Raw genomic sequence first — 21,555 nt, 5'->3', positions numbered from 1 at the left:
TAGTAACCAGTTTTTTTAAAAAAGTATACAATTCATGCCTCCATGCCTTCTAAACTTATAAGAAAATGAAAAAGACCTGACTAAAAACAGGAAATGGAAGATGAGAGTATCAGAACAGGTACACCATCCCTTTTCCACAACCTCAAAATCTAACAAACTCGAAAAACTAAAGGTCTGTTCATAACTCATTTGACAGTGCAGGGCACCTCGGTGGCTCAGTCGGTTGAGCATCCATCTGACTTCGGCTCAGGGCATGATCTCGAGGTTCATGAGTTCCAGCCCCACATCAAGCTTGCTGATGTCAGTGTGTAGCCTGCTTTGGATCCTCTGTCCCCTCTCGCTGCCCCTCCCCACTCACGCGCGCACGCAAGCGCTCTCTTTCTCTCAAAAATAAACCTTAAAAAAAATAAATAATTCATTTGACAGTAAAACATGGTCAGAAATGGCATGAACTTAACTGATACTCTTCATTTGTCTCATTCAGTATGCAAGTCACAGATTTCACTGTTGGATACTGATGTGTTTGATTACAGATTTGTGCTCCAGATCCCACAGGGTGTGTTGAGTGAAGTGTGTTGTGTAATCTTTCTAAAATTCAAAAAATTCTGAGTGTTCAAGTATATGTGGCACCTAGAATTTTAGTTAAGGGACTGTGCACATATAATTTTTTAGATCTTTTCATTCATTTTTATCTGTATCTTTTTAAGTTTATTTATTTTGAAAGGGGGGGAATGAGTGAGGGAGGGGCAGAGAGAGGGGGACAGAGAATCTAAAGCAAGTTCTGTGCTGTGAGCACAGAGCCCGACCCAGGGCTCAAACTCACAAACTGTGAGATCATGACCTGAGCCGAAGTCGGACACTTAAGTGACTGAGCCACCCAGGCACCCCTCACCTCTCTCTTCTTAAAAGTATAATATTTATAATAGAACACTTACAGTAGGACATTTGCTAAAACAAATCTGCCAGAAGAGAAAATAAATAAACAGAATATAAAAATGGATATTTATTGTCTTTTTAAAATCACTTCTTATGGACCAAAGTTATATGATAAAATTTCACTTATATTACTCAATTATTTCAAAGAGTCTTAAAATCATTCCATTATAAAAATTTTTCAGTAGTGCATAATTACCACTTTCCCAGATTTCCGGATGGTCTGATATTTAGAGGGATTAATAGTTTTAGTCGATTTTTTCGTTTTCACTTTATCCAAAACTGCATAAATAGCAAAACATAATCGAGCCATTCGTGGCAGGTCACAAATATTTATATCAAATTCCAGTGGTTCATTCCAAATGTGATCATTTTTCCCTGATATCTCTGAGCTTACGATGGTTTTACACAGGAGTTCGGTACCATGAAAAAGGCCAGCCCTGACATGAACCTATAATGAAGGAGACAAAAACAAACACAGATTTATGAACACTGTACTAATGAACACCTCTATTTTGAAGAAAAATCGTATATTGGGAGAAGGAGCATACCAACTCTAGGAAAAACCTTTTGTCCACAGAACCATCAGGCTATAATTAATCAGTAGATACTTCACTGAACTGTTATTTTAACCTATTTTTCACTTAATCCAAGAGGTCTCAATGTATGTATAAACAGATCTACAGAAACCAAGACCATAAATATAAAAACTATTACTATCATATGCTCACTTCCACTGACTTCATTTACTCGGGATCTTGTCTTACTCTTCTGCAAAACTGGAAAGGAAGTGATGGATGGAATGTCTCCCAAGTCTCTTCCTACATTTAAAAAATTTTTATTTTAGAGGGAGAGAGAGAGTGGAGGTGAGGGGCAAAGGGAGGGAGGGAGGGAGGGAGGGAGGGGGAGAGAGAGAGAGAGAGAGAGAGAATCTTAAGCAGGATTCAATCTTAAGCAGGCTCAGCATGGAGCCTGACATGGTGCTTGCTCCCACAACCCTGCAATCATGACCTGAGCGGAAATCAAGAGTCAGAGGTTTAACCAACTGAACCATCAGGCGCCCTTAGTTTCTTACTTTGAAACCATCATCAAGCCTACACTGTGTACAAGCCTATACTGTATAAGCTTAAATAAAAAATAAAATAACAAAATACAATATATACTCACTAAAAGCATATTCACATTTTGACAGTACAAAGAAATGAATACAAATAAAACTAGTTGTACTATGATAGTAAGAACATTGGTGACTTATCCTTCTCTTATTTTCAATTATATTTTATAATGTTATCGTTAAAATACTTTAAAATTGGGGTGCCTGGGTGGCTCAGTTGGGTAAGGGTCCAACTCTTGACTTGGGCTCAGATCATGATCTCTGTTATGAGATCAAGCCCCGTGTCAGGCGCCGTGCCCAGCATGGAGCCTGCTTGAGATTTTCTCTCTTTCCTTCTGCCCTCCTCTGCTCGAACTCTCTTTCTCTCAAAAACAAACAAACAAACAAATGACACAAAATAAAATACTTCAAAAATATTATTCTAGAAAGCACCAAACAAAATAGCTGTATGATCTAAAGTTAAGATCCTAAATACAAGCATAACACCAAATGCTCACAATCAATCTAAAACTCATAAAATTTAATGCAAATATGAATGAAAATGGAAATCATTTTTTGTATTACTTTTTAAAAAACCATTCAAGGTTATCTGTTTTTAAACAGTGTCAAAAGAATAAACAAATAAATAAAAAATAAACAGACATGGGGTGCCTGGGTGGCTCAGTGGATTGAGTGTCCGACTTTGGCTCAGGTCATGATCTCGCAGTCCGTGAGTTTGAACCCCGCGTTGGGCTCTGTGCTGACAGCTCGGAGCCTGGAGCCTGCTTCGGATTCTGTGTCTCTCTCTCTCTCTCTCTCTCTCTCTCTCTCTCTCTCTCTCTCTGCCCCTCCCCTGCTCATGCGCTCTCTCTCAAAACTAAACAAACATTAAACAAATTTTTTTACATAAATAAAATAAACAGACACTGTCAAGACTGAGTAGTCACAGCCTTAAGCAACTTTTAAGTCTATGTCTACAGTACTTTAAATGATATTCCCGTGTTCCCTGAAATAAGGCAAAAAGTCTGGAGATTCTTTTTTTACTCTGTAAATTATACGATAATAATTATGAAGAAAGATTTATACAACAGCACTTTTAGGAAATCTTTGTATTTACCTTTATGCTATACTCAAAGTATCTAAACTATGAGACACTTACAATAGTAGTATTTTTAAAGGCCAAGACAAAATAGGAATAATAATTACTTTATTCTGTAAAGAAAACTGCAATTGCCTATAAGAACCATAATTATTTTTTCCTAAACAACTAAGAAATGGCCCTATCATGAAATGCTCAAAAGATGGAATTTAGTGTTAGTAAAATTGTATGGAAGATAGGAAGAGCACAAAACTCAGGATTATGAAGTTTTCTTTTCCTCCCTGAGATACCTCAGGAAAACTGAGCATCAATTAATGAACACACAATGAATGGTAATTTTAGTTTATCAGGAGGTTAGGAAAGGTTCCATCACTATGCACTAGTCATTATCTTTTTTCTTTTTTTTTTAATCAGGAAAGTGCAAATCATGTTTATTTATTTTTGAGAAAAAGAGAGACAGAGTGTGAGTGAGAGGGGGCAGAGAGAGAGGGAGACACAGAATCCAAAGCAGGTTCCAGGCTCTGAACTCTCAGCACAGAGCCTGATGAGGGGCTCAAACTCACAAACCATGAGATCATGACCTGAACCGAAGTCAGATGCTTAACCAACTGAGCCACCCAGATGTCCCTCTTTTTTTTGTTGTTTTAATGTTTATTTATTTTGAGGGAGAGCATGCTCACCTGCATGCATGGGATGGGCCGAAAGAGAAGAAAAGAGAGAATCCCAACCAAGCAAGGTAGAGCCTGCTTGATATTCTCCCTCTCTCTCTCTCTTGCTCGCTCTCTCTCTCTCTCTCTCTCTCTCTCTCTCTCTCTCTCTCTCTCTGCCCCTCCCTCACACTCACCGTCTCTCTCTTTCTCTCTCTCTCAAAAATAACACACACACACACACACACACACACACACACACACACACACACACACACAAAGAAATGTGTACTGACACCTGTCATAACAGGAGTCTGGAATTGAACAAGTATCTGGGCTATACAGGCAAAGGCTTAAGAATAATAACCAAAGGAGGTACAGTTTTTCAATTTTCTTACAAAGAGCATATCAGTAATTGTTTTCCAAGATGTGAAAAATCCAAATGAGAGGGGAAAAAAACTAAGAGGTGTTGAGGCAGGGCCCACATGCCTAAAGCAATCAATCCATCTGACCTCCGAGTTTCCTGACCTCAAAATCTCCACAGTACTTCCTCTCCTTCCCCTCGGCCCCACAAACCCAATCACATGCAGAATCTGACTTTGCCACACCGTAGCAACTCCAAATCACTAATTGCTACATCTCACTTTCTAGCCACTTCTTCTTCTAACTCACTCTGACACTCCCACAGGAAAATCCCCTTGCCCATTTTTAGCCTCATTTCAATGACCAACACCTTCCCTTCCTTCCCCATCAGCTTTGTCCGCCTTTGCCTTCCCTAAAACTCTCTGCCAATGCCAGTCTCTCCCTCTGTCACACACAACTGAGGTCCATACCCTGAATAAACCTAATCACTTGTCTCCTCTCCATACTACATGTTTTTGGGCCAACCACCACCATGACTAACCAGCCTCAAATGTAAAATTATTGTTTCATCACTGCAAGAACATTTCTTACCATTACTTAACTGCTGAAAACTTGCATAGCCATTTACTCTTCTATAAGATGAGCCTTCCTCACATTCAATCAAAATATTAAAAATTTTAAAGCCCTTATTTAAGATCCCTTTTTTATCAGGTTTTCTGCTACCTAAAGACGACGTGCTGTGATGGATACCTCCTGTTGGTCAACCTATTCTATTGAGAAGTTATAGAACATTAGAACAATGAAATACTAGTCCATTATTATTTATAAGATAAGGAAAGCAAGTAATGAGGAAGATCAAATTATGTAGCTAATAAAAAAAGGAATCCAATACTCACCAAATATAGATAAATCACTGTTAATAAATTATGAAGTCAGATCACTGTTACTAAATTATGAAGTCATGTGGGTGGGGAAGATTGAAAACGGCAAATATGCTGGGATGAAGTAAAGGGGTTAAAGAGTATTTTTCTTCCAGAAAAATGCAGGTTATTTCATTTGCACCAGATCCTCCACAAATCTCCATGTAAAGATGTAGGTGGAGGTAGGGTGGGGGTTTTCATCTATTCACACATGAACCCTGCTTATGAACGTCATGTCCCTAAGACTACTTTAATTCCACTATAGGCTCACCTGATGATCAAAGTATTTATGCTTGGATTTCATATCTATATCTGACCTTACATAGGCACAACAAAGTACCTGCTGCCTAAACCTTACCCAAAACCCAATCTGGGGAAAAAATATGCATTCAAAATTTCCTGAAAGACACACAGTACATTTATTTCTTTGGGAAGTTCAAATATTACCATTCAATTAAACATAAACCATCACATGGTTGAGTATAAAACTGAGAGTGAATTACTTTTGTCTCTTACAGAATAACTTTTCCTCAATTGTACTTAATATTATATTTTAAATCTACCCAGTGAAAGATTCTATAGAAGAAAGATACGTGAAACGTTATTTTACCTACTGTAAACATGCTGGCATGAGTGATGATGCCCACTTTACTTCCCACTGTGTTTCCTTCATAAGAAGCCACAAATATCTCTCAATTTACAACAGTATCAGGATGAGCTACAAACACATGAGTGACTAGTTTGTTTATCTTAAGAGATTCTGAATATTATAACTGATCATGTTTTCTTTGCTTTGACTATGAGGTATACTACAAGAAAGCAAAATATGTAATCCAACATCAAGCAGTTACAGAGGATCTTACTATAATACATACTTACCGTGAATCTTGCTCCTGACTTTTTTGACTATTAAATATTCTCAATTATTTTTTAAAAAGTCAAAATTTTGTATAGGGTCTGTGTGCGTGCATGTGTGTGTGTGTGCGTGCGCATGCTGAGAGAAAGAGAAATGGAGACAGATCAAGTACATGTACACTTAGCTCTTACATTTGTGAAGATTCAATAAATCATTAAGTAAAACAAAACATACAAAAAACACACTCTGGGGGCGCCTGGGTGGCTCAGTCAGTTAAGCATCCGACTTCGGCTCAGGTCATGATCTCGCGGTCCGTGAGTTCGAGCCCCGCATTGGGCTCTGTGCTGACCGCTCAGAGCCTGGAGCCTGCTTTGGATTCTGTGTCTCCCTCTCTCTCTGCCTCTCCCCTGTTCATGCTCTGTCTCACTCTGTCTCAAAAATAAATAAACGTTAAAAAAAATTCAAAAACAAAAACAAAAAAACAAAAAACACATTCTGTATCTTTTGTATGATAGGATATAAGGTAGGAATTTCAGGATAAAAGTGACATTCAGTTCTTACTTTCGGTGACCCTGAACAGTTATAAGTCTTATGAATTCTATTACCTTTTACATATGAAATAGTTTATTCAAAAAATAACAAGTAGACTATAAAGAAATAAATGTTTCTCAATGTTTTTGTGATTAAAAAAAGCTACTTACAATAAATTGCTGAACTGGAAAAATGTTAGCATCTCTTGGTTTTGACAATTTTTGAGAACAAAAATATATAGGAGTCCACTACATAATTACTCAATAAATGTCAGCTAGTATTGAAAGAACCAAAACAAAAACTGCTAGTTATAATTCCATCAACCAACTTCTACCAGAATTGAGATATAAGGAATGAAGTAAAACTATGGATCAGCTGGATATAAAGGTAAAAAAAACTCAAGTATAATGAACTTGAAAAGTTCTGTACTAACTATAAACAAGAATAGCAAAGGGTATGATCTAGAAAAAAATAATAATAAAGACTCTAACCAAGACATGGTAACAATAAAAAAAGAGACCCTGCATATTCTGAAAAAGTGTTGAAATATTACTCATTATCTAATTATAATTAGTCAAAGTGTGATTTAAGATCAAGTCATTAAGATTGTATCTACTTGAGAAATCTAGTAATTCACTAAAATGATTCAAGTTGATACCTGGTTAAAAACGAACAAGAGGGGGGCGCCTGGGTGGCGCAGTCGGTTGAGCGTCCGACTTCAGCCAGGTCACGATCTCGCGGTCCGGGAGTTCGAGCCCCGCGTCAGGCTCTGGGCTGATGGCTCAGAGCCTGGAGCCTGTTTCCGATTCTGTGTCTCCCTCTCTCTCTGCCCCTCCCCCGTTCATGCTCTGTCTCTCTCTGTCCCAAAAATAAATAAACGTTGAAAAAAATAAATAAATTAAAAAAAAAAAAACAAACGAACAAGAGGGATGCCTGTGTGGCTCAGGTCACGATCTCACGGTTCATGGGTTCGAGCCCTGTATCGGGCTCTGTGCTGACAGCTCAGAGTCTCCCTCTCTCTGTGCCCCTACCCTGTTCACTCTCTCTCTCTCCCTGTCTCTCAAAAATGAATAAATGTTAAAAAAGAAAAAATTTAAAAACAACAAACAAGAGTACTAAAAATGACCTACACTTAAAATTAAACAAAACAAAAAAAAACCCACATGTTTTCTGAACTTAGAATCTCCCATGATAGCAGACATGAAAAACTATACTCTGAACTTGTATCAAATGGAATTTTGTCAAAATTGTCCCATTTCCTGATGCTTGGTCTGAATCATCTTCAAGATTTGAAAAGTAAAGAATTTTGGAGCACCATCATGCTTAATACAGTCATGTTTTATTGTCCAACTTCAGTAAACTTCCAAGGAAACCCTTTTTGCACAAGCCCCAAAACATGCGGAGAACAAGAGAAGGTAGGCTTTAGCATGCAGAGAACTTCCCCACTCTGCTACAGCAAGGAGGATAGACTACATTCCTGAACTCAACAATTAAACATGTTTCTGTGTTGGGCATGACATGAAACTTTTCCCAACACTGCACCTAATTTCCTTCTTGTTCAGTAATAATGGCCAAAATCTACTACTTTCTGCCTGTACATACTAGTCACAAAAAAATGTCAGTGATATGAATAGTCTGAAATTCCCATAGTTTCATGGAGTGCATCACTTTGTAAAGCAGATCTGTTCTGACTTTTCGAAGGAATGTTATGCTACCTTTAACTAAGAAAATAAAGATGTTACAGATCGTTACATTAAAATGTATTAATTCATATCACAAGTATTTATTTAGTGTTCTTGGCACTGAAATGAAAAGAGAAAAACGTTAAGGTAGTTTCTTTCTTCAGGTTATATATATTTTATGGTTTAAAAAAAAATTTTTTTTAATGTTTATTCATTTTTGAGAGCGTGAGTGGGGGAAGGGCAGAGAAAGAGGGAGACACAGAATCAGAAGCAGGCTCTAGGCTCTGAGCTGTCGGCACAGAGCCCGACACGGGGCTCAAACTCACAAACTGTGAGATCATGACCTGAGTTTAAGTTGGATGCTTAACCAGCTGAGCCATCCACGTGCCCCTATTTAAAAAATTTTTTTAATATTTACTTATTTTTGAGAGGTAGAGACAGTGAGAACGGGGTAAGGGCCGAGAGAGAGGGAAACACAGAATTCACAGCAGGCTCCAGGCTCTGAGCTGTCAGCACAAAGCCTGATGCAAGGCTTGAATCCACGAACTGTGAGATCATGACCTGAGCCGAAGTAGGACGCGTAACCAACTGAGCCACCCAGGTGCCTCTGGTCATATATTTTAATAGTTTAAATATAAGAGTGCTGAGAACCATATAACTAGTCTGGGCAGTGTTAGGATATTGGACTAATAAGTGTGATATCAGATGTACCTAAACTTAAAATTCTATGTGTTTATCCAATTTCTGGTTCATTTGAGTTTCTTGAATCTGTTATGTCTTTTACCGACTTTGGAAAGCTCCCAGTGAGAATTTCTTTAAAAAGTTTTTCTGAACTATATTCTTTTTCTTTCTGAAATTCAGATTACCTTCTGATGTTCAACGTTCTGATACTGTTTGACTTTCTGATATTGCTGCACGGTATATGAGACTGTAAAGGGTTTTTTCTCCCTCAATCATTTTTCTCTATTTTGTTCAAAATGAAAATTATTTTTATTAATCTTCAAATCACTGACTTTCCCTTCTCATTACATTTCTACCACTGAGTCCATTCAATGACTTTATAAATTATAAGTTACTGTATTTTTCAGTTCTAAATTTTCCAAATGGTACCTATTTTATCTTCTATTTCTTGGCTGAGACTTTCCAGTTTTCCATTCCATTCAATTGTGTTTGCCCTTACTTGCAGCATTTTTATAAGTGACTTAACATCTATGTCATCTCAGCACTGACACCTGTTGATTATCATCATGCATACAACTTGATATCATCCTAGTTCTTCATATGCCAATTAATTTTAAATTGCATCCCAGACCATTCTGACCACTATGTTATGGGACTCCAGGTTTTGTTTATATCCTACAGAAAATGTTAATATATTTTAGCAGACAATGATTAGGTTAAGACTCCATGGTGCAACAAGCCCCTTGAAGCTATGGTTCTAATACCAATTCAGTCAAATTATTTACAGAGCTATTGGATCTGTCCTATGTGTGCAGCATACAGTGACCAGACTGAGACCTGGGTGGTAGTTTATGCTACAGTTCATTTCTCAAAGTGTGTTGGCAGTTAAGACTCAGATCCACATATGTACAGTTTAGGAATAAACCTGTAAGCATAAACAGCTTAAAGGGGTTGCTCTCCTAAGCTCCTCCCACTCTCCATTCATCCAATTACTTTTTGGTTGCCTGGGGCTCCCCTTTTTTTAATCACCCAGCCAGAAAGCTGAGGCTTTATTCACCCACACTTCCTAGAACTATGCCAAATAGCACAAGAGAAAAGGAGAAAGGAAAACAAAAAAGCCAGTGAGGATCTGCCCCATTCTCCTGATACTACAACTCTTCTAAACATAGAGGAAGGTTCAACTGTCTGCATTTTAGTCCTGTCCCCACTGCTGTTGCTGCTGCCACTACCACTGCCACCACTGCTACTAATGCCACAGAACTTCTTAGACACTGGGGCAAATGAGAACAGAGAAAACAACAAGAAACAAATAATAGAGGGGAAAAGTGGGGAGATCCTCACTCTCTCTCAGAGTTAGAAGACCTCTTTCCCGCTAGAGCTATAACCAGAGGGCTTCTTGAGCTCTGTGTGCACTAGTGTCATCTTCTAGATTTGGGACAGCACTGAATGTGAATATGCATACCTGAAAAGTGAAACACCACAAGGCTAGGAAAAGACTGATCAGAAAGCTTTATGCTACAGAATTCTAAGCACACTTAAAAGGTCAAAAGACAGACTTCACTCATATGAGGACTTTAAGAGACAAAACAGATGAACATAAGGTAAGGGAAACAAAAATAATATAAAAACAGGGAGGGGAACAAAACAGAAGAGACTCATAAATATGGAGAACAAACTGAGGGTTATGGGAGGGATTGTGGGAGGGGGGATGGGCTAAATGGGTAATGGGCATTAAGGAATCTACTCCTGAAATCATTGCTTCACTATATGCTAATTTGGATGTAAATTTTAACAAATAAAAAATAAAATTAAAAAAAAAAAAAAAAGGTCAAAAGATATTCAAGTGCCAGCCAGGGAGAATAGTGAATCTTCACTGAACACCTAGGATTTTCACTACAAACTGTAGAGAATCATGTGCCCCACAGGATCTCTGGGTCTGTGAATATAATGGATTCGCTCCTGTGATTAGGTTATACTATTTGACATAGCTAACTTTGAAGAAGGGAGATATTGGTGAGCCATCAAAAAGGGACCAGGCTCTTCCCCGCAAGAGATTCAAAATGTGGGAAGAATGTGATGCTTGACAAATTCTCCATTTCTATAGAGTTAAAAATAGAGCCACAGAGCCAGGCTTGAAAGATGCCTCTAGTAACTAAGAGCAATCCCCAGTCAATCCCCTGCCAAGACCCAGCAAGGCAATGAGGACCTCAGTTCTACAACTTCCAGGAACTGAATTTGACCAATAACTTGAATCACGCTGGAAGCAAATTCTTCTCCAGAGTCTTCAGAAGAAATACGACCTAACACCTGAATTTCAACCTTGTAAAACCATAAGCAGAAAACCCAGTCACACCACACCTAGACTTCTGACTGACAAGCTAATAAAGCTAATAAATATGTATTCAAGCTGCTAGGTTTGTGGTAATTTGCTAAGCAGCAATAGAAAACTAATTTAAGGGGCTATTATGAACGTAATAATTTAACAACTTAAAACAAATACTTCAGAAAACAATTATCAAAACTGACACAAAAGAAATAAAAATATGACTATATATCCATTAAAGATATTAAATTCCTAATTAAAAACCTTCCCACAAAGAAAACTCTAGGGTCAGATGGCTTGGAGTAAATCTTACCAAACATTTAAAGAAGAAATAATACCAATTCTATATAAACTTATTCAGAAAATTAATAGGAGGAAGGCTTCTCAAGTCAATTTGGGGAAAAAATATCAATAATAGTTTTCATGACTGGCATTTAAATTTTTTTACCTGTTGCAACAATCATGTTCTACTTTTGCAACTGGACACAAATTAATAAGGAAAGTTTAAATAAAAGAAAAAACAATTACCACTAAAACAGAAAACAAAGGCCAACTGGTCATAAACACACTCATTAAAAATTAAAACCTAGCTGAGAATGTAAAAGCAAAAAAAAGCCCTATTTTAATGACAGCTAACTAAAGGATCTTTAAAGTCCATTTATAAAAGCAAGTCACTGGTAATCTTTGGCAAGATGCTCCTGAATATGTCCTCATGCCAGCAAACATCTCAAACTAAGTGAATCTCTTTCTTGGATCACAAAACTATTCACTTAATTTCCTGCCAAGCAAAATAGGGGAAAATGCATGCTTTACACTTTAAGACAAAATGCCTTGTTAAGTCTTTACTTAATTGTATGGGGTTATGCAATAAATCTCCATGTGTTAACAACTTGTGGTCCACAATGTAGTCATCTATTTTCTTCCAGGAAATGGTATTACATTTTCTCTGTGTTCAGCAAGTTTAAAAGAAAAAAAAAGGGGGCTGAAAAAGGAGGCTGGGTGCAGCTCTAACAAGGCTGACAAAGCAGAGTTAAGCTTGCATAGGAACCTGTGACCTATAGTTTTGTCTTAAACTGTACCTGGTGAATTCCTGATCTAAAGCAAGTTCTTTTACATAATACATCAGGGGAAAATGTCACTTTATCCAGTACATCTCCAACTATTCAAAGAATACCTTAAGACAAAAATTCTTAATTGTCTTACATTAAGTCGCCATATTTTATCCTGTGCAATTGACCGATATACCTAAAATTTAGTCTCCAAAGTGACATTCCTTATGTGTATCAGTAAGTTATTCAAATAATGCAGCAGATTAAAAAAACACTCAAATCTTAACAAGTACTCACTTTTACACTTTCTTCTGTGTTAAGTTTATTTCCCTTAACCAAGACAATTTGGAAAGGGTTGTTATTTTCCCAAACATGCTGCAAAAGAATGAAATAGAGTATTTTAATTAGGGAAATAAATATTCTATGCTAGCAATGAAATCATCTTATCTGTTCTCATGTCCATTGACAAAATAACAAAAATAGACCTCTGAACTAACAACTGAAAGTCACATGTACTAAAATAAGCACCACAACCATTAGCACTTTGTTCTTAGGCAAAACACTGGCAGCATTTCAATACTGTTAAGAAAGTGACTATATTAAGCACCATAAACAAGTAATATGAAAGCTTTGGATGAATTAAGAATTGACCATTTAGGGGTGCCTGTCCAACTTCGGCTCACAGTTTGTGGGTCTTAGCCCCACATCAGGCTCTGTTGTCAGGACAGAGCCCACTTTGGATCCTCTGTATCCCTCTCTCTCTGTCCCTCCCCCACTCTCAGTCTCTCTCCCTCTCTCAAAAATTAACATTAAAAACAATTTAAGAATTGATCATTTGGGGCACCCGGATGGCTCAGTCAGTTGGGTGACCGACTCTGGCTCCGGTCATGATCTCGCAATTTGTGAGTTCAAGCCCCGCGTCGGGCTCTGTGCTGACAGCTCAGAGCCTGGAGCCTGCTTCAGATTCTGTGTCTCCCTCTCCTCTTCATGCTCTCTCTCAAAAATAAATAAACGTTAAAAAAAAAAATTAAAAAAATTGACCATTTAAATATACAGCTAATATCTTAATCCTCAACAAGAGAGATTAAATATACAATCTGTTAAAACTGAATAACTATTGAAAAATGTTAACTGTTCCAATTGATACAGAAATTTAAGATTTGCTTTATATAAATATATTACATTCTGGAAAAGATGGTATTTTTGATATATTTAAATTCTAAAAGTATTCAGTAAGAAGAAGGCAAGTTACACCAAAAACACTCTCATAGCTAAGCTGATAGAAATGAACTATACCAGTAAACCAACTATTTCTGCACGTCTAACTTTTCTACTAGAAAGTCTCAAATTGCTCCCTGAAGTCTATGTTTAGCTGTAATCTCAAGAAATTTTTAATTTGGTGACATTTTTCTGTGGCACCAAAAGAACGCCAAAACCAGAAATAACATATTTATATTTATATGCAGTTTGCGCTGAGGAAAAAGGATAGTAGTTAGAAAGATAATTACAAAGAAAGAAAGAAAGAAAGAAAGAAAGAAAGAAAGAAAGAAAGAAAGAAAGAAAGAAAGAAGAGAAAGAGAAAGAAAAAGAAAATTACCAATAAATGGTAACTGATCTTTGGCAAATCTGCATTGGTTTTCACAGAAGAAAAAATCAACAGAGAAAATATGTGTGAGGCTGAAGCACATAACCTAAAACAAAATCACATGCTTTTGGGGTTACCAAAAATTCACACATGAAACTTACAGAAATAATTCGCATTTTCTTTGGTGGTAAAGGAAGAGGAAGGTTTGATGAATTTCTATTTATGGCAGCTTCTATGGCAATCATTTCCTGTTCGTACATCTTCTTGATCTTGCAACATTCCACAAGCATAAAATGAGGCAAGGTCCTATTCATTACACAGTTCCGGATATACTACAGTGGCAAGGAAAGAATAAGGTAAGGATTTTCAAGCAAATACTTAAATCAAGGGGTACCTGGGTGGCTCAGTCGGTTAACAGTCCAAATCTTGATCTCTGCTCAGGCCTTGATTTCAGGGTTGTGAGTTCAAGCCCTGCCACACCCACCCATCACCCAGTGTGGAACCTACTTAACAAAAACAAACAAAAACGTAAATTGATAGAAGAACAAAATTAAGATGAACACCACTATATCAAATGTACTGTAAAAATATATCTTAACATCAAGAATATGAGAAATTAAAACCACAACATAAAATAGCTACCATTAATTGAACACCTAAGAACATAAGATTATTTATAGCTAATTTTCCTAACAACCCTATAAAAGATATTTTCCTCTTTTTAATACATGAAAGGAAAATCAGAAGAGCTGAGTTACATTCCTGGCATCTTTAAATCTATCTTTTTTGTTTGTTTGTTTCTTTGTTTGTTTGCTAAACCCTGAAGAAACATGTACCTCAGTGTAGATGTTTTGCCTTTTCTTTGTGCTTAATACAGGACAGTTTGACCTATCAGCTCACCTTTCTAGGGGTGGGACTTGATCAGGAGAGACTGTGATAACACAGTGCAAGCTTTGACCAATCAGTCAGGACAAGTGAACATGTAGTACACATGTGGCCATTTCTTCACATCCTGAGATAGTCAACTTAGACTTTCCGGTGGATCCCTGAGGGAAGCCTGGTACCTTTACAGCACAGGGCTCCAGACAGCCATTACTATCTTCCTTTTAAAAACATACTGGTCATCTGAGCTTGATGCTTTGTTTTATTTCAATGAGACCAAAGACATATAAGAAAAGGAGGGGCGCCTAGGTGGCTCAATCAGTTAAGCGTCCGACTTCGACTCAAGTCATGATCTCACGGTTCGTGGGTTCAAGTTCTGCACCAGGCTCTGTGCTGGCAGCTGGGAGCCTGGAGCCTGCTTTGGATTTCTGTGTTTCCCTTCTCTCTGCCCTTCCCTGACTCACGCTTTGTCTCTCTCAAAAATAAATATTTAAAAAATTTTTTGTTTTAATAAAAGAAAAGAAAAAAAAAAAGAAAGGAGTGGTTATTCACATTACCAAGATTCCTAACAAGCTGAGAAGAAAGAAACCTAATGTATTTCTCAGAAGAATAAATTTCATATACAGACAAAGTATGATTCAACATATTGTATTCAATTCAGAACCAAGAAGTACAATTTTTTGAAATTAAAAAAGTTCCAGGGGCGCCTGGGTGGCGCAGTCGGTTAAGCGTCCGACTTCAGCCAGGTCACGATCTCGCGGTCCGGGAGTTCGAGCCCCGCGTCAGGCTCTGGGCTGATGGCTCGGAGCCTGGAGCCTGTTTCCGATTCTGTGTCTCCCTCTCTCTCTGCCCCTCCCCCGTTCATGCTCTGTCTCTCTCTGTCCCAAAAATAAATAAACGTTGAAAAAAAAAAAAGATCCAGAATTGTCTGTAATTGGCAGTTAGATGATATTATGCTAAATATATTCAATAAAAATTTTTTCACTATGAAATATGTACCATTCCACTCCTTCACATTCCTTTGAGTACATGGTATATTTTCTCTTTCACTATGACCCTGTACAAAAACGTATACAAGCCTTTGTTTCTCTTTATAACAAATCCTAGTTTGAATAGAACAATATACCCTCCACTAATTAAAGTTTAAAAAAAAAGTGTTAAAGAAGCAGAAGGCTACTTAAAGGATGGCAAAACATAAAGAAGTCAACACTCCTACGCTACCACCAAATACTTTTCATCTTCCTTCTTCGTCTCATGGGCTAGAGTTCAAGTGTTGACTGTTAGAATGCCATAGCTCTCAAAGCAGAGAAGTTATAACTGCTTTTAGACCTTCTACCTACTAAACCACAAGAATTCAGGGCCATGCTAAAAATGTGAAAAGAAACGTGTAAAATCCTCTATTAGCTGCTAATGTATCACAGCTCCTTATTCTCAAACAGACATCACTTAATGTTTAGCATGTCTCTATCCCTCTTGCTTAAAACAAAACAATAAAAATCACAAATAAGAATAAACACATATCTTTATAAAATCCTGTTACTATTTACCCCTAACTTGGCATTTAGCATTATTCTTTGTGTAATGACCATTTTTTAGTCTCCAAATTCAATTGCAACAAAAGTATCTTCAAGTTCCTTGAAGTCAAAGCCATGATTCTATCCTTTAAAAGGACAGTGGTGGGGGAGGAGAACTGCACTGCTTTTATCTTATTTAAACTTCATTTTATTCGACAATCTGAGGCACTATAAGTCAATTCATGATTGCATGGAAATAGGAATGTCAAACACAGAGGAAGTCTTTTGAGGATGTCCAGACCTAACCCTACAAAATTCCTCCATATGTGGAAGAAACAAATAAGGGAGGGGAGGGCAATTTTACATGTTATGCATATAGTAATTATATATATAAATATATATATAACCTATAAAAGAAACTGAAAAGTTTTCTATTCACAATGAAAATTTATAAGTTTTTATACAATTTATTTAGTGACCATTTAATCAAAATATCTTGTTTTTTACTTCCTGCAGAATATTTTCTATCTAAATCATCATGTTGGGGTTTCTGGGTGGCTCAGTCAGCTAAGCTTCTGACTTTAGCTCAAGTCATGATCTCACAGTTCATGAGTTCGAGCCCCCATCAGGCTCTCTGGTGACAGCTCAGAGCTGAGAGTCTGCTTCAGATTCTGTCTCCCTCTCTCTCTCTGCCCCTCCCCCACTCACTTTGTCTCTCTCTCTCTCGAAAATAAACATCAAAAAAATGTTTTAAGCCTTTCTTTTAAAAAAATAATAAATCATTATGTTTACATGATAAAAAAGTAGGCAGCTATAGCAAATTTTATTAAGAATTCATAATGCTACAGGAAACTATGATATAACACTGAAACAACCAAAAAAGTAGAAAGCAAACATTTAGAAACAAACATTAAACATACAATCATTATACCAAAAATATATATAACCTTAAGTAAAATGACAAAAACATGCCAAAATGTTAACAATGGTTATCTCAGAGGTAGTAGGATTATGAATATCTATTATTTAATTCTGTATAATTTTCTATAGGTTCTAAATACTCTAAATGTGACAACACATTTTTATCAGAAATTTAAATTATTAAATGCACACACACACACACACACACACACACACACACACACATCTCTGGTAAACTGACGGTGAATACACATACCTGGAACTGAATTAGTGGGTGATCACCAAACACATATTCTACTCGCCCACTGACTTGTAACACATAGTCATACGGGCTAACTTCATCTTCTTTCCCATGAATAGTCAAACGTTTTTGGATTGCCAGTTCATTTATTTTGATAGGATTCATATTAGGAGATATTTGAAAGCTAAACACATCCTAAAAAGGGGAGTAGAAAAAAGGAACAATTTTACACTTGTGCTGAAAAAAATCACTCTTCACATTTGTACTTGTTACTACATTGGATATAGCCATACATAATATCCACATGTGTATATATATAATATGTTACATAAGTATATCCTTCACATTTAACATTTCAGTACATCTTCCTATTTTCTTTTAAATTTTTTTAATGTTTGTTTATTTTTGAGGGAGAGACAGAGAAAGACAGAGAGACAGTGCGAGCGGGAGAGAGGCAGAGACACACACAGAATCCGAAGGAGGCTCCGGGCTCTGAGCACTCAGCACAGAGCCCAACACAGGGTTTGAACCCTCGAACCACGAGACCATGACCTGAGCCAAAGTTGGCCTTAACCAACTGAGCCATCAAGGCACCCCTCATGTTTTCTATAAGGATTTTTTTAATGTTTATTTATTTTTGAGAGAGAGAGAGAGAGAGAGAGCGAGAGAGAATATGAGCAGGGGAGGGGCAGAGGGGGAGACACAGAATCTGAAGCAGGCTCCAGACTCTGAGCTGTCAGCACAGAGCCCAAAGTAGGGGTCAAATTTCCAAACTGCAAGATCATGACCTGAGCCGAAGTCAGATGCTTAACCAACTGGGCCAACCAGGCGCCCCTCCTGTTTTCTAAATACAATGTGTCCAGGGGCACCTGGCTGGCTCAGTCAGCACAGCATGCGACTCTTGATTTTGGGGTTCTGAGTTCAAGCCTTACGTTGGATGCAGAGATTACTTAAAAATTTTTTTAAAAAATCAAAAAATAAATAAATAATTTTTAAAACGTGTCCCATCAAATTTGTTAACATTTGATGGTCTGCAAGTCGTCTTACACTACACAAAGTACCACAGATCCCACAGGTCACACTAATATTTAACTAAAGTTTATCATTAGAAAGTTTATCAAACGCATTTCCCAAATATCTTTCTTTAAAAATTTTACACCAAAAACCTGCAGTTGTTCAAATTTAGTTAAACTGAGAATTTTATGTTGTCAATGGTAACAAGAGATGTACACTTTACAATAATTAAACTTAAATGAACAATTCTGTCCAATTTTATAACATACAAAAAGAAACAAAAGAAATTTTAATTAATGAAAAATGAAGATACAGTAGGGACTGGATATTATCAAAACTCCTCATCATAAATCCCAAAGGTACAGACAGTAAAGATGATCTAATAACACCTGGAACTTCTCAAAAGCTAGCAAAATAATTTCACACCACATGATCACATACCAAAGGATATAAGAAAATTCACCATCTCCAAAGGCAGCTAACTGCTACTCTGGACAAATGTGATTGTTAGAGAATTCCCTGTACTGACCGGAGATGGATTCTACAATATTTCTAACAAGTTAAGTCATCTCCCTTTTCCACAAGGTACCTAAAATTCCAACTTTTTAAATATGAACTTACTGGGTATTCCAATCTATTTTCTCTAGTATTTTTACCCCTTGTCTCCTGAATTCTCTATATGAGTTGTTACTATAGGCATCAAAGCACATGAGCTAGGATCCTCAGAGTCATATGAGGACTCATGATTCCACTTTCCTCCCTCACCTGACTTCCCACTAAGATACCAATGATCTTACATTCTAACGGACTGCCAACTGTTCACCTCTCCATTTCCAGTAATACTCTTCTACTTCAGCAATGCTTCATGTTTATCCTAAAGAGAAATATAACTTCTTATTTAATCCCCTTGCACTATCTACCTTAAAACTAACCTTCATCTAGCTTAAAAGCAATCTATCTTTAAAAAAAGAGTCACATCAGGCTCTGTGCTGACAGCTCAGAGCCTGGAGCCTGCTTTGGATTCTGGGTGTCTCTCTCTCTCTCTCTCTCTCTCTCTCTCTCTCTCTCTCTCTGCCCCTCACCCACCCTCTCTCTCTCAAAAATAAAAAAAAAAATTTTTAAACTTTAAAAAGAGAGTCACAAAGAGATATGATACTCTTTTTTAACATACTACAAATGGTCAGAACTGTCTAAAGCAGTGCCACCCAAAAAAACTCTAATAATAGATATATTCTATTCTGTGCTATCCAATAAAAGTCACTAGACACAGTGGCTCTTGAGAACTTGATATATGGCTATGAAAAGAAATGAATTTTAATTTTACTTGATTAACTTAAATTTAAAATTAAATATACACATGTGGCTACTGATTACTGTATTATATAGCACACATCTGGATAATGCCTAAGCAGCTTAATACATCATAAAATTATTCTATGATTCCCATTTACCCTCTATTTCATACACTGAGAAACACAAAACTGGAGAACACTCTCATTATCAGATAGCAAGAAGCTACAGAAAAGACCAGAAATGAGAACTGGGCTTGAAAAACTGCAGATACTGGAAGTAATATTCAGAAAATAAAATAAATATGGTTGGTATGTTTCAAGAATTAAAGACGGTTTGAAAATGAATAAAGAGCAAATATATCTGAAGAAGAATCAAACAGAACTCCAAGAAATAAAACATAATTAAGTGAAATTTGAAACTCAATGAAAAAGAACATGACAAATTTTAAAAGAGTTTTTAAATGTGACAATATCAAGTATTAGCAAAGATGTGGAGACACTAAACTCTCAAAATATTACTGGTAGGAATATAAATATGGAAAATTATTTTGCAGTATCTATTAAAAACTGATTACACACATACACCTATGACTTACCAGTTCTGTTTCTAGGCATACATCCAATAGAAATACGTAAATCAACATTATTTCATATAACAGCAATAATGAAGTTGATATGCTGTGTGTGTGTGTGTGTGTGTGTGTGTGTGTGTGTGTGTGTGTGTGAGAGAGAGAGAGAGAGAGAGAGAGAGAGAGAGAGGCATGACAATTGAGGAAACGTGAACACTGACTGGAACTTGAGGATAAAAACCAAGCAAAACAAAACTAACAAAACAAAAAGAATAACAAAGATAAGCCACACTTCAAGAAAATACACACCCAACACCTATGAATGACAAAAATTCACTACCCCCCCCCAAATACCAAGAACTTGTACAAATCAGTAAGACACACACTACATAATTTAAAAATAGATTCAAACAAACAAACAAACAAACAAACAAACAAACAGGGGTGCCTGGGTGGTTCAGTCAGTTAAGTGACCAACTCTTGATTTTGGCTCAGGTCATGATCTCATGATTTGTAAGTTCAAGCTCCACATTGGGCTCTGTGCTGACAGTGCTCAGAGCCTGCTTGGGATTCTCTCTCTCACTCTCTCTCTGCCCTTTCTTCTCTCTCTCTCTCTCTCTCAAAATAAATAAATAAACTTCAAAAAATAGACAAAAAACAAACAACAGAAATATGAATGTTTCATAATCAGTTATGAAAGATACAACTGAGACAATGGATATACAATTGACACTTGAACAACATGGGTTTGAATTGTGTGGGTCCACCTAATTATGTTTTTTTAATATAAATCCAGTACAATACTGTAAATGTGTTTTTTCTTCCTTATGTCTTAATAACATTTTCTTCTTTCTAGCTTACTTTATTGTAAAAATATAGTATATAATATATATATTAGATATGTGTAAACCAAATATGACTTTCAGTCAACAGGAATCTATTAGTAGCTAAGTTTTATGTGGGTCAAAAGTTATACATGGATTTTCTTTTTTTTTGAGAGGGCAGGGGAGAAAGCACGCACACACAAGCCAAGGTATGGACAAAGAGAGAGGAAGAGAGAGAATCCCAAGCAGGCTCCACACTGTCAGCACAGAGCCTCAATGCAGGGTTTGATCCCACGAATCATGAGGCCACAGCCTGAGCTGAAATCAAGAGTTGGACATTTACCAATGGAGCCACCCATGCACCCCCATACCTGGTTTTTTGAATGCAAAGGGATTAGCACCAGTAACCCTCGCATTATTTAAAGCTCAACTTACATTTATATAATGGAATTATATATAGTACCAACAGCTCAAAACTTTCCTTCAAAGACCAATCTTAATCTCTTGGTGATAAAATTCATGTCTCCTAAATTACT

General features: G+C 36.9%; 1 protein-coding gene across 3 annotated transcripts in view; it reads right to left on the bottom strand.

The window, feature by feature from the left end:
* Positions 1 to 21,555, bottom strand: part of PIK3CB (phosphatidylinositol-4,5-bisphosphate 3-kinase catalytic subunit beta) — a 186,066-nt gene that overhangs the window by 67,503 nt on the left and 97,008 nt on the right. For all 3 annotated transcript variants that reach the window (XM_011286143.4, XM_045037520.1, XM_045037521.1), the window contains exons 6-9: positions 17,336 to 17,515; positions 13,924 to 14,094; positions 12,475 to 12,552; positions 1,133 to 1,384 (exon numbers count right to left, since the gene is read on the bottom strand). In XM_011286143.4, coding sequence (XP_011284445.1) covers positions 1,133 to 1,384; positions 12,475 to 12,552; positions 13,924 to 14,094; positions 17,336 to 17,515 — 681 coding nt within the window. The remainder of the gene's footprint in view (positions 1 to 1,132; positions 1,385 to 12,474; positions 12,553 to 13,923; positions 14,095 to 17,335; positions 17,516 to 21,555) is intronic.

Source organism: Felis catus, chromosome C2, assembly GCF_018350175.1.
Source record: "Felis catus isolate Fca126 chromosome C2, F.catus_Fca126_mat1.0, whole genome shotgun sequence".
Taxonomy (NCBI): domain Eukaryota; kingdom Metazoa; phylum Chordata; class Mammalia; order Carnivora; family Felidae; genus Felis; species Felis catus.
Note: the sequence above shows the minus strand (reverse complement) of the source record. Positions and strands in the feature narration are given on the sequence as shown.